Below are 13,681 nucleotides of genomic sequence, written 5' to 3' on the forward strand. Positions count from 1 at the left end.
CTGTAAAGCAATTTGAATTAAACAATGAGACTTAAAATATCTATGTCTTTTGATATTTTACTAAGGAGGCCAGTAATAAGAAGGTTCCATGCACACAAAACTATTTATAGCACTTTTTGAAATAGCAAAGAACTGACAACAAAGCAGATAACCTGTCAACTGGAATATGGATAAACAGCTGTGCTGAAAGAAATGACAAATAGGTAAATACAGAGAAGTATGGGAAAGCTGATGTGAACTGGTACAAAGCAAAATGAACAGAACCAGGAAAACCATACATATTGACTATCAACATGTAAATGAAAAGAACAAGACAACTGAAATTGAAATCTGTAAAGTTATAATGACCTAGGGTTGGCCTGAAAGATGAAATATGAGAGGGCGCCCTTCTCCCTTCTTCTCTTGCAGAGATGGGGGACTATGAGTATGGCACACTGGTGATGTCTGTCTTATCTGGTTAGTTGTTTTTTTTTTTTAAACCCTTGACTTATAGGTGGAAGAGTGGTAAGGGTGGGCAATGGGGGTCAAGTGACTTGCCCAGGGTCACACAGCTGGGAAGTGGCTGAGGCCGGGTTTGAACCTAGGACCTCCTGTCTCTAGGCCTGACTCTCACTCCACTGAGCTACCCAGCTGCCCATCTGGTTAGTTTTGCTGAAATGGTTGCCCCCCTTTTTTAAATTTTCATAAGAATGGCTTCCTTGGAGGAGGATGGAATATATTGGGAAATGTAAAAAGGAAAGACATCAACAAAATCTAAATTTTTTAGCCCTTACCGTCTGTCTTAGAATGGATAGAAGAGCAGTAAGGGCTAGGCAATTGGGTTTAAGTGACATGCCCAGAGCCACACAGCTAGAAAAGTGTCCGAGGTCATATTTGTACCCAGGACCTCCTGACTCCAGGTCTGGCATTCGATTCACTGTACTAGCTATAGCCCCCTCCCGCCCCCCAATTTTTGTTTAATTAAAAAAACAACACAATCAAACAACTGCTCTCCCCTAGCGTAGGCTGCGTGCCAGGCTTCCTTTATCACAATTCTTAGATAGAGCTGTAACCGCCCCACAAAACTCCCATCATCTAAGCGAAGAAAACAGCTCCTCCTCGATGTCTATTAGCCACTTGTTGGGGACGCTGTGGGAGGGGATGGGCTGTAAGGTCCTGGTTGGACCAGATTAGCCTTGAGGTCCCCTCTAATTCATAAGACTACAGAGATTCAGACTTTGCTTCAGCGATTCTTCTCAATCCCTTTTTCTTTCCCTTTCTCGCTTCCCTTTTCTTTTCCCCTTCTCCTTCCGGAAGCCTGCAGCTCTTTTTCTAGGTGACCCCTCAGCCCCTCCCCTCCGACTGCTTCAGCGCTTACAGGGTCCACCAGGAGAAGGGAGAAAAAGCTAGGACAATCTACTAGGGAAGCCAGCTGGGGGCGTGGCCTCCGAGAATCCCTGGGCCCTGGTTGGTCGTGCGCTGTGAAGGGGTGGGGCGTGGCGGGGCGCGGCGGAGGTGGGGCAGGGCCGAGGAAGGGGTAGCTGACGCTAGACTGCGTAGACTCCACTTTGCTGATTATTTGCTTCTGTAGCGGCGGGAACTAGTCACCACCCAGCGGGACCATGTCTGACAAGCGCCCCGTAGCCACCGACCCAAAAGCCCGACGGCTCCCGGACTCCTTTAATGGTGAGTTCGGGGCTGCGGGGTCTTTTTACTCGAAGCCCGCCTCTCTCCCCTTTGCATTTACTACCCCAGACACCAGCCCAACCCCTCTCGTTACCTATCTTTGGGGGCGGGGGAGAGATTCGTACTTACTGAGGTTGTTAGAGAGGAGAGAGACCCGTGCTCGTAAAGTGTCAGGGCTAGAAGAGACCCACGTACGTTAAAAGTTAGAACTGGAAAGGACCTTTGAGGATAAATAGCCCAAACCTTTTGTTTTACTAATGAGGAAACTGAGGACCAGAGTGGGTAAATGAATGGCCCGAGGTCCCCCAGTGTCCGACCCGGGCTAGTTTAACTCCACTCTGCCGATATCTTTATTTAGAAGACAACCTCCCAACCTCGTTTTTGACAGCCTCCTCAATGTATACCTCCTCCCCTTTATTTTCCTTTAGGAAATATTCACAACGGTCATCCTCAATTAGCCCTTGGTCCCCAACCCCTGGTACTCTTCCGGATTTCCACTTTCTCTCATTTTGCCAAATCCTGTTTCGCACTCCCTTTGTCTTGTTGACTACCTTAAAATCTTGGCATTTCGCCGTCGAAGGGAGAGAGGTTATCTAGTCCAAAAGGCCCAGGGAAAGTAAAATGAGTATCCTGGAGACTCTGAGACACAGAACAGATTAGTGCTTCATCCAGGACTTAATCCAAGGTTTTAAGATTTCTCAAGTCCATTTCCTCTTCCAGTATAAAGATGACCGACCCCCTTGCCTCTTCTTTCTTCCATCTCTCAATCTCCAGAGATATACATTCTCTGAAAAATGTACTGAGTGAGTAGACCCAAGTTCTGATGGGTAGGTACTAGATCTACTAACATTCCATGTTCTAAAGACTCTTAAAGGGCTATCATTCCATGATTATATGATTCTTTCCACCCTGAGTCTCCCTAGGTAATCTGTATTATTCCCTGGAGGGAAAACAATGCCTCAACCCTCTTCTGGGGCTGAGAAAGGAATCTCTCTTCCCTCCAGGGTCCTTTGTCTTTACAAATAAAATAAGCTCAAGTTCTTTCTCCCTTTGTAAACATAAGACTTATGCCTGTCGTGCCCAATAACATACCTGTGAAATTTAGCCTTAAATTTGGCTCTCAAAATGTCTAGGAGGAGTCTGTTGTCTTTGACATTATATCACCTCACTTTCACCTTCCCTCTTTCCCTTAGCCTATTCCAGTATCTAGTTCCTAACTCAGATCATGCAGTCTTAAACTCTTTCATACTTCAGCTAGCCTTCAAGTGAACTGCTTAAGAATGTGAGCTAATAATGACCTAAGATTAACATCTCTTTCTCCCAAAAACTGCATTTTCATAGGACACTTTAATTCAGATCAATTCAGTAAACATTTATTAAGTGCTTACTGTGTGCCAGACACTTTGCTAAAATCTAGCAATATAAAAAGAAGCAAAAGATATATAGTCCCTACCTTCAAGGAACTGTAAGTTAAGTTTTGCACAAGATTCCAAGTGTCCAACTAGAAACCCTGCCCAAAGACATGGCTTCTTGCAAATCCTTGCAAAACTTAACTTACAGAACTTACAATCTAATGAGAGAGAAAAGCTATATATTGCAAGCTATATACTGGATAAATAGGAAATAATTAAAAGAGAGAAAGCAATGGAGTTTAAGAAGGCTTTCTGTAGAAGATGGGATTTTAGTTGGGATTTAAAGGAAGCCAGGGAGATCACTTTTAAGATCAAGAAACTGTAAGGGCAATAATGGTAGTGTTTATATTGCACAATGGAAATGTTTCTTTCATGTAATCCTATGAGATAAGTAAGATAAATATTATTATATAACCATATCATAAACCTGCCAGGAAGGAAAGCAGTCTCTTTAATTAGCCAATAGTATACATAATATGTTATATGGCTGTGAGAAATGGATTCACATGATAAATGAGTTATCATCCTGAGGAAGTATAAAGATTTATAATGGATGTGTGGGCAGGTCGTAATTTACCATAAATGAGGAACTTTAAAGCAGAACTGGAGTAAAGGATCATCAGAGAAATTTATAATCAAAAAAGGGAATTGGGTTGGTCTGAAGACAAGAGTGAAATGTGGCAGGTGGACAGCCCAGGTGCTCCATCTAATCCAGGAGATGAGAAACGGACAGAGGCTTCCAACAGGTTGAGTGAATCTCCTGTGGCTAAATGAGGGACGACTTGAACAGGGATAACACACACAATGAGCAAACATGGAGGAGTTAGTCTGCATCATTGAAAGGAACGTCCAAACCAGTTATTTCACAGGTCCATTTGAATATGAGCCTTATGCCTGAAAAAATCCAAGTTTGAGATCACAAGGCTAATAAATACTAAAGCTAGACTTTGAATTCCAGGCTATTTTTTTTTCTTACACTAGGCTGGCATGATATTAGTAGAAATGTTGTAGGGGGCTTGAGGTGAACTCCCAGGGTTTGGGAAGGGTACCTTTTGCAAGGATGGAATACTTGGAAACTTAGCTTAAAAATAAAGAGAAATTTATCAGTTTACAAGACAATGTTAAATCTGGCCAGGAAGACTGCCTCTTAGGGGGAACAACATGGATAGGAAAGCTTTTCTCCTAGATGACATGATTTCTGGGGTCTTTACACTCTTTATGACAGTGAAGACATGACTCTAGAGTGGTGTGCACTGAGGCATGGGTAGGGCGGAGGTTTGTCATCTGACCAGGGTCTGCCTGAAGACATAGGGGGCGACCCTCATAGTTTAGGGGACATGACAGGTAGATGTCTTAGATACAACCCGATGGGATCAAGGCATAGCCTAAAAGTGTATCTCTATCCATCTCAAATTCTCTCAAGGTCTTATAGGAGTTGTCAGATGTTTTGGGTTAGGAGTCACAAGGATAGAAGGGAGCAAAGGGATTTCCCTGCTTATAATTTGCCTGAAACATTTCTATGGTTTTGGGGGTGCAATGCCCATGTCAGAAGGAGTGCTAGATTTAGAATCAGAAGATCTGGATTTGAATACAAGCTCTGCTATCCATTAACATAGGCAAGTTATTTGATGTCTTTGGGATTCCGTTTTTTCAGCTGTAAAATAGCTTCATTCTGCAAGGTCCTTTCCAACTCAAAAATCAAAGAAGCCATCTCTTATGGGAAATTTCTGGCAGAATAATATGTAGGGATGGAGATATTTGGTTAGTGAGTGAGGGATTTCCAGCATTTCTCAAAAAATACCACTTATGTGGCTACCTGCTCTACTTGCTTAGAATAATAACTTTTGTGCATTTTTTTCCTTATAAAGGGCTGTATGTACAAAATCTCATTTGATGCTTACTATAACACTGTGAGACTATTAATTCCTCATTATAAAAAATAAAATTGGACTCAAGAATTAAATTTCAGAGCTGGGAATTGGATCTAGGTCTTGTGTCTCTGAAACTAATGACAAGGTTCTTTTCTTCTCTAAGCATAGTTCATTTCTCTCTTCCACACCCACCCTTGCCCCACCACAAGACTTATCTGGTTTCTCCAGAGATCCTCATTCCTTACCTGACTTGTGGGCTTCCCCAAGAAGGACAGTTGGCTTCCTCCCTGTCTAGGGCCTGAGAGTGATGAGGAGGAGTTGATAGTGCCTTAAGGTATACTTTCCTTCACAATAAACCCTGAAAAGCAGGTAATACTAGTATTGTTATTCCTATTTTATAGTTGAGGAAACTGGGGCTCAAATGGATGAATTGTCTTGCTGGAGGTGACATCTTAATATGTGAAGAACTAGAAATTTGAACCTAGGTCTCTTGGGTCCAAATCTGTTGACTCAAGAGGCAGAGATTCAAATCTTGGTTCTTCCATTTATAAACTGTTGACTTTGGGCAAATCATCCTCTCTCTCTCTGAATTTCAGTTTCCTCATTTGTAAAGTGACAGATATTGCACTAGATGGCTTTTCAGGTCCATACCTCACTAATAGGACCAATTTTTCTATGTCCTTATCTATCATTTTCAGCATTGTCGCCATAACTTCTATCATTAGATCAAGAGTTTCTTGGGGGCAGGGCTTTTGGGGGGGGATGCTCTTTTTTTCATATCCTATCCTTTAGCACAAAAATTTTCTGTCATGTAGTAGTTCCTTAATATCTACTGACTAACTTGACTAGTTGGTCTTATCTTATTTCTGAGTCCGTACTAAGAAGATATCTGTTAAAATAGAGGTGTTAGGGTTATCTGGGGGAAAACAGATCATTGGCATAAAATTGAGTTTAATTTCTGTTAACTTTTTCTATCTCTAACCCTTCTGTGAGTCTTATTCATTCAAAAAACATTTATTAATCTGTATGCTCAGTGCTGAGAAGAGTAGCCAAGGTGGAAATGACATTTTCCACCAATATTCTACCCTTTCTGTTGATTGACTTGAGAAATGAGACACTGCAGTGTTTCTTTTTCTTTTTTTTTTTCTTTAAACCCTTACCTTCCATCTTGAAGTCAATATTGACTCCAAGGCAGAAGGAATGGTAAGGGTAGGCAATGGGGGTCCAGTGACTTGCCCAGGGTCACACAACTGGGAAGTGTCTGAGGCCAGATTTGAACCTAGGGCCTCCTGTCTCTAGGTCTGACTTTCAAGCCACTGAGCCACCCAGCTGCCCCCTGTAGTGTTTCAAAGAATAGTCATTTCTCAGATGTGAAATTGAGAGTTAGAAAATATGAATTATCTACACTATATTTCAAATTTAAAAAACCAAAGAAGAACTTGATTAGAAGATGTAATGAGGGAAAATATATGATTGAAAAGTAAATTGAACTAGTCCTGTAAGAGTAAGGGATGATGGACAGCTTAAGTGTTGGGGTTCTTATTAAGGACTTACATATGCCAGACACAGTATTAAGTGCTAGAGATACAAATACATGCTCTTAAAGAGCTTTGGGGAAATGGGGAAAAATAAGGATCTGGGAAGGAGAGGATAAAAAGTTATGTGTTGGTTTCAGTAAGTGGCACAGAGGCCTGGACCCAGGTTTGAGGTGTTAAAGTTCACCTCTCTGCTGAGAGACCTTGGGGCAGATTCCAGGTTACCTACCCATGGGAAAAAGGTGGAAGTGATGATCAGTGTAGAAAATGTATGTTCCAGAGCTGAATGGGCCAGGAAATGGCCATATTATTTATTTTTGGCAATTTGTACTTCAGAAGGGGGCAAACAGAGCATTAAATGAAGTCCATTAAGAAAAGTCCTTAACTGCCAGAGAAAGGCTTCCTAGAGGAGGTGGCATTTGAGGTTGGCCTTTGAAGCATGGGTAGGAATTCAAAGGTAAAGTGGGCAAAAGAGTATTTTGGGTTTAGAGGGAAATACAAGCAAGGACATGGAAGTAGAAGAGCAGAAGGAAGGGTAGAAGATCATCATCATTGTTTTAGAAGTGGAAGAGATGTTTAGAAGGCAAAGTAGGGGAATCTAATTTGGCTAAAATAGACTGCCATGGGGGGCAGGTGGGAGGCTCAGTGGATTGAGAGCCAGGCCTAGAGATGGGAGGTCCTAGGTTCAAATCTGGCTTCACATACTTCCTAGCTGTGTGACCCTGGGCAAGTCACTTAACATTGCTTAGCCCTTGCCACTCTTCTGCTTTGGAGCCAATACACAGTATTGACTCCAAGACAGAAGGTGAGGGTTTAAAAAAAAATAAAATAGACTGCCTGGAGAAGAATAATATGAGAGGCCAGAAAGGTGAATCATAAGATCATAGAGTAAGAGCCAGAAGGAACCTTAGAAGGGAGGAAAGAAAGAAATATTTATTAAGCTCCTACTAAGTTCCAGGCACAGTGTTAATTAACTAAGTGCTTTACAAATTTTATCTCATTTGATCCTCACAACAACCTTAGAGGCCATAGATGTTTTTATTGCATGGTTGTACAGTTGAGGAAACTGAGGCAGATTGAGGTTAAATGACTTACTCATTGTCGCACACCTTTTAAGTGTCTGAGATCCCAGCTTTTACACTGTGCCACCTAACTGCCTCACCTCAGTAAAGAGATAAAGTGATATGTTCACCACACATGTGGTGGCATGTGGGGACTGACCTCCGAGTCCTTCGTTTTCCTCTCATGTAAAATAGAAATGATAATGCAGTCTTTAACTATTTTAGGGAGTTGTGAAGTATAAAACTATAAAATACTGCATAAATGGTTGTTGATATTATTAAGTCACAGTCTGTAACCCAGAGGAAAGAAAGAACCAGTATCTGGGCAGTGAAGGAACTAATAACCAAAAGGGGCCTAGGTTATCATAATCCTTGTTCTAGAGCTGCAGTTCTCATAATGTGGTCTGGAGACCTTTGGGTATCACCAAGGCTCTTTCATGAGGTCTATGAAGTCAAATAGGATACAAAGATTTTTAATTTCTAATATGGTAAATATCAATAGGTATAAACCACATAAAAGCTTTTGATGGCTCCTCAGTAATTAAGAATGTAAAAGGGGTGCAGCTAAGTTGCTTTAGTGGATTGAGAGCCAGGCCTAGAGATGAGATGTCCTAGGTTGAAATCTGGCCTGTCAGTCACGTCTTAGCTGTGTGACCCTGGGCAAGTCACTTAACTTCCATTGCCAGGCCCTTACTGCCCTTCTGCCTTAGAATCAATACAGATGATAAGTGTTAAAAAAAAAATCATTTTTTTTAAGAATGTAAAGGGGTCCTAGGACCAAAAAGTTCGAGAACTACTGTTTTAGAGGAAGGGGAAGTGGAAGAGAGAGGGAGAGATCAGAGATTTGAGGAGAAAGAAGTAGAGATCTGGACAAGATATCCGAAGTTTGAGAGAGGATTAAAAATCCAAAGATTAGGTTTCCTAGGAATCAAAGGAAGACAGGGAGAATGTTTTTCTATGGGATTGACATGTCTGGGACCCAGAAGGGAAAAAGAACTGAATAGAGAAGTTTGAGATCTGGAGAACCAAGAAAGCAAGCATTGGAATTTAGAGTCACAGGAACTAGGTTTGAACCCTGGCCCTGCTACTTATACCTTTGTGACCTTGAACAAATTATTTAACCATTCAGGACCTCCATTTCTCTTCTATAAAATGAAGAGGGAGAGAAGAGTACATGTTTAACTGACTGTAGCCAGTCATCTTTTAGCACTAAAGCTATCATCTTAGGATCTTTACAATCATGGACACTGAACAGAAAAAAGGCCAGGATCACAGAAGGAAAAAGAAACAAGAGAGAATTAGTTTCTACACAAATGTGAGGTAGGACTATCCGAGAATCTGAGAAGGGACTAGACCAAGATCCAAGCCCAAATATAAAGAGAACAGGTTTTGGAGAATTGGGAAATTCCTTCATCTGGGTAGGTTTACGTTAATTTTGGGGGCGCTCAGAGGGAGAAGAATTGATTTGGAAAATGTGAGACCTGAGGGAAAACAATCCCAGGCTTCTGGTCCCAAAGGAGAGGGCAGGGAACTAGAGGGAAAAACAAACAGTGGAGGCAGGATGGAAGGGGCCTGAGAAAGGAAAAGCAAATAGAAAGAGGACCTCTGTTTAGGAAAGACAAGGTGTGAAGTCCCAGAGAAGGCTAGGCTAGCCTACTTGGGCCTTAAAGAGGAGCCTATGATAGGGAGACAGCTGGTTTCTGGGAGATTCGAGAGATTCTTGTCCTCAACTGAGGTTGAGGTGTTTGGGTGAGAGGGTAGAGGACGTGGAACTAAGAAGGCATGAGCAGAGACTGGACGACCACTCCTTCATCATACAGTAGATGGAATTACTACTCAGGCTGTCCCCAAGATGCTGTGATCATCGCTAGTCTTTGAGGAGTCTTTAACACCCAAACTGCCTCTCTGTTACACTGGGAGATAAGGAGGAAATATGTGTGATTTCTTCATTTACTAGTCTGGTCGATGGAATCAGAGCCCATATTGAATTTGATGAGATTGGAAAACATCCAGTTTGTGTTTCTCCCTTGGCTGCAGAAATTTAAGGACAGATTGGTATCCTGTCCTGGCCTCACCAGACATACAATTATCTCTTAATCATTTGCCTTAGTTGCACCCAGAGCCTGCCCTGTCCCTATAAGAAGTGTAGCCCTTAAAAGCTTGGGGGAGCAGTGGCCCACTCATCCCTTTGAAGCTGATGCTTATCAAAAATGTCTCTTCTAATATCCCTCTTGGGCAAGAAATTAAGGTAATATATTGCAGGCCATAGGTATCTTTGTTTTGTAGGTCCTTTGGTGGTCATATTTTTCATCCATTAATGTAGGCATCATTTTTGTCCTTGTTGTAAGTAAATATTTAGAATTTTGAAATGTATTTTTATTTTTCATATTTTTCCAATTGTATAAAAACAAGATTTGACATTAGTTTTTAAAAATTTTAAGTTCCAAATTCTCTTCCTTCCTTGCCCTCCTCCCTCATTGAGAAGGCAAGCAATTTGATATATATTATACATGTGCAGTCACGCAAAATGTTTTTCCCTATTTGCCAGACTCCTCCCCACCTCCCACTCCTGAAAAATAAACCAATAAAAATAATACTTTTAAAATGTATCCTTCGATCTGCATTCAGACTCCATCAGTTCTTTCTCTGGAGAATAGCAATTTTTAATCCCAAGTCTTCTAGAATTGTCTTAGATCACTATATTGCTAAGTATAACTGTCATTCAAAGTTGTTGCTGTATACAATGTTTTTCTGGTTCTGTTCACTTTACTTTGTATCAGTTCATATGTCTTTCCAAGTTTTTTTTAACTTAATTTATTTTTTATTCATTTTTGTAAGTGAGTAATCTTATAAAACCAAACCCCCAAAACATAAACAATTGAAAAATCATATGCTTTCATCTGCATTCTGACGCCAACAGTTCTTTCTCTGAAGATGGGTGGATAGCATTCTTTGTCCCAAGTCCCTCAGAATTGTCCTTTCCAAGTTTTTCTGAAAGCATCCTGCTCATCATTTCTTTAGCTCAATAGTATTCCCTCATAATCATATGCCATTATTTGTTCAGCTATTCCCCAATTTCCAGTTCTTTGCTACCACAAAAAGAGCTGCTATTAATATTTTTGTACATATAGTCCTTTTCCCTTTTCTTTGATCTCTTTGGGATACAGACATAGTAGTGCTTTGTGGGGTCAAAGGGTATATGCACAATTTTTTAGCCCTTTGGTCATAGCTCCAAATTGTTCTCCAGAATGGTTGGATCAGTCTACAACAGCACCAACAATGCATTAGTGCAACATGGAAAATGGCAGGGTGGAATTCCTGCAAGATACAGGGTCAAGCCTCACCCAAAATTCCAGGGGATCGCCCCCAGAGAACTCTGGGTGAGGCTTGAGAATTCCTGCAAGATACAGGTTCAAGCCTCACCCAGAATTCCAGGGGACCCCCCCCAGAGAACTCTGGGTGAGGCTTGACCTTGTATCTTACAGGAATTCCACCCTGCCATTTTCCATGTTGCAATTAGTGTCCCAATTTTTCCACATTTCCCTCAATATTTGTCATTTTCCTTTACACATATTAGCCAATCTGATAGGTGTGAAATGGTATCTCCGATATTTTAATATGATTTCTCTAAGCAGTGATTTAGAGCATTTTTTCTTATGAGTATAGGTAGTTTTGATTACTTCATCTGAAAACTGCCTGTTCATATACTTTGACCATTTATCAACTGGAGAATGATTCTTAATTTTTAACGGATATGACTCATTTCCCCCTATATTTGAAAAATAAGGCCTTTCTCAGAGAAACTTGATACAAAAAATTTTCCTCAGTTTTCTGCTTTCCTTCTAATCTCAACTGCATTGGATTTGTGCAAAAATTTTAATCAGAATTATCCACTTTGCTTTCCTTAATGTCATGTTTTTTTGTCATCAATTCCCCCTTATCCATAGATCTAACAAATAAGAGTAATTTTTTGTTTAAGAAGAGATCTTTGTGATGGCTCTGGGCTCTGCAAAGAAGTCACGTAGTGGCAGGTTACATGGCAAGCTACCTCAGAAATAACAAGGAAGAATCACTTTAAAAAGTCCCATTTCTTGATCCAGCCATTCTGGCTGGCAATTTGGAACTATGCCCAAAGGGCTATAAAAGACTGCCTGCCCTTTGATCCAGCCATACCATTGCTGGGTTTGTACCCCAAAGAGATCATAGATAAACAGACTTGTATGAAAATATTTATAGCTGCACTTTTTGTAGTGGCAAAAAACTGGAAAATGAGGGGATGCCCTTCAATTGGGGAATGGCTGAACAAATTGTGGTATATGCGGGTGATGGAATACTATTGTGCTAAAAGGAATAATAAACTGGAGGAGTTCCATGCAAATTGGAGAGACCTCCAGGAAGTGATGCAGAGCGAAAGGAGCAGAGCCAGAAGAACATTGTACACAGAGACTGATACACTGTGGTAAAATCAAATGTAATGGGCTCCTGTACCAGCAGCAATGCAATGACACAGGACAGCTCTGAGGGATTTATGGTAAAGATGCTACCCACATTCAGAGGAAGGACTGCAGGAGAGGAAACATATAAGATAAACAATTGCTTGAATGCATGGGGTGAGGCGGACATGAATGGGAAATAGACCCTGAACAAGGACACTTGTTACAACCAGTGGAAATGTGCGTTGGCCATGGGGGGGGGGGGTGAAGGGGAAAGTAGGGGCATAAAGTATGTAAACAGATTAAAAATGAATATTAATAAATGTCTAATAAAAAAAAAGTCCCATTTCTGTAGAGTTGTAATCCACACTGTGTTTCTTTCCCTACAACAGTTATATGAGCTCTCTAGGACATACATGTCTTCTTTTTTTTTTTTTTTTTTTTTTTTAAACCCTTGTACTTCGGTGTATTGTCTCATAGGTGGAAGAGTGGTAAGGGTGGGCAATGGGGGTCAAGTGACTTGCCCAGGGTAACACAGCTGGGAAGTGGCTGAGGCTGGGTTTGAACCCAGGACCTCCCGTCTCTAGGCCTGACTCTCACTCCACTGAGCTACCCAGCTGCCCCTGGACATACATGTCTTCTAATGCGTTACTATAGTGTGGAAAGGATTTTTCTTTCCTGGAGACTTTATCAGTAAAAGTATGATTCCCATTTAATAGGAGAGGAAAGTAGGGGCTCTATATTCCAAGATTTAGCTGAAGTTCCATGTCTCTTCCAACTTTAAGATTCTCGAGGATACAGTCTGTAATTCCCAACAGCACTATGTAAAGCAGAATATGTCTGCACTTGGCACCATGCAAAGTTTACTTTGCACTTTGTCAGTTTAAATTCTTGTAGACCAAACATTAGACCAGAGTAGCCCAGGGATCTGACCTAGTATGGCAATTCTTAAAATGTAACCTAAATCATAAGACTAAAGCAGCGTTCTCTTTGCATCAGCATTTCTGGGGTAAATAAAGCGGGGGTTAGAATCTGAAAATGCTTAACCCAGCACCTCAGAGACTAAGAAATACTGGAAGGTAACATCTTTGGTTATGAGAAAAAGGAATGAGACAGCTAGCCCAAGCCCACCTTTGTTAAGAATTTCTCGCTAGGACCCTGTTTGCCTGAGTTTCCTCATCAGTAGAATGAGCTGGAGGAGGAAATGGTAAACCACTCCCATTTCCTTGCAAAGAAAAGTGCAAAATGTGATCATCAAGAGTTAGACACAATTGAAAAGACTCAACAATAAGCAACCAGGAAGAGAAACGTGGCTAGAGCTTTCCAGGAAGTTTTTGTATCTCCCAGATTATAAAGCAGCCTCAATTTCTCAATCCACTTATTCAATGGTCTCCTGGAAAGGGACCCTAACCTAGCAGCCCTGCGACTCAAGTTCTAATCCTGGCTTTTTCACACTCTTTGTGACTCTAGACAAGTCATTTCCCTTCTCTGATCATTTCTTTCCTTATCTGTGAAATGACTGGAACAGATGATTTCTGCCATCCTTCCCTGCTCTAACATCCTGAGGTTTTTAGTTTTGTGACCTCCTCCCAGGCTCCTTTCCATAGACTTTCCATAGATTTTCCATAGACACCAGAGCAGCAATACTTTGTAATGAAATAATGTAGACTCATTGCAAAGAAACTTGGTGATAGGTAGTATTTT

At 41.2% G+C, this 13,681-nt stretch overlaps 1 protein-coding gene across 1 annotated transcript in view; it reads left to right on the plus strand.

Moving 5' to 3' along the window:
* The first annotated feature begins 1,578 nt into the window (after positions 1-1,578).
* STOM (stomatin) overlaps positions 1,579-13,681 on the plus strand; it is a 47,262-nt gene continuing 35,159 nt past the window's right edge. The window contains exon 1 of the mRNA XM_044664260.1: positions 1,579-1,665. Within this exon, the coding sequence (XP_044520195.1) occupies positions 1,602-1,665 (64 nt within the window). The 5' untranslated portion in view covers positions 1,579-1,601. The remainder of the gene's footprint in view (positions 1,666-13,681) is intronic.

This window comes from Gracilinanus agilis, chromosome 2, assembly GCF_016433145.1.
Source record: "Gracilinanus agilis isolate LMUSP501 chromosome 2, AgileGrace, whole genome shotgun sequence".
Lineage (NCBI taxonomy): Eukaryota > Metazoa > Chordata > Mammalia > Didelphimorphia > Didelphidae > Gracilinanus > Gracilinanus agilis.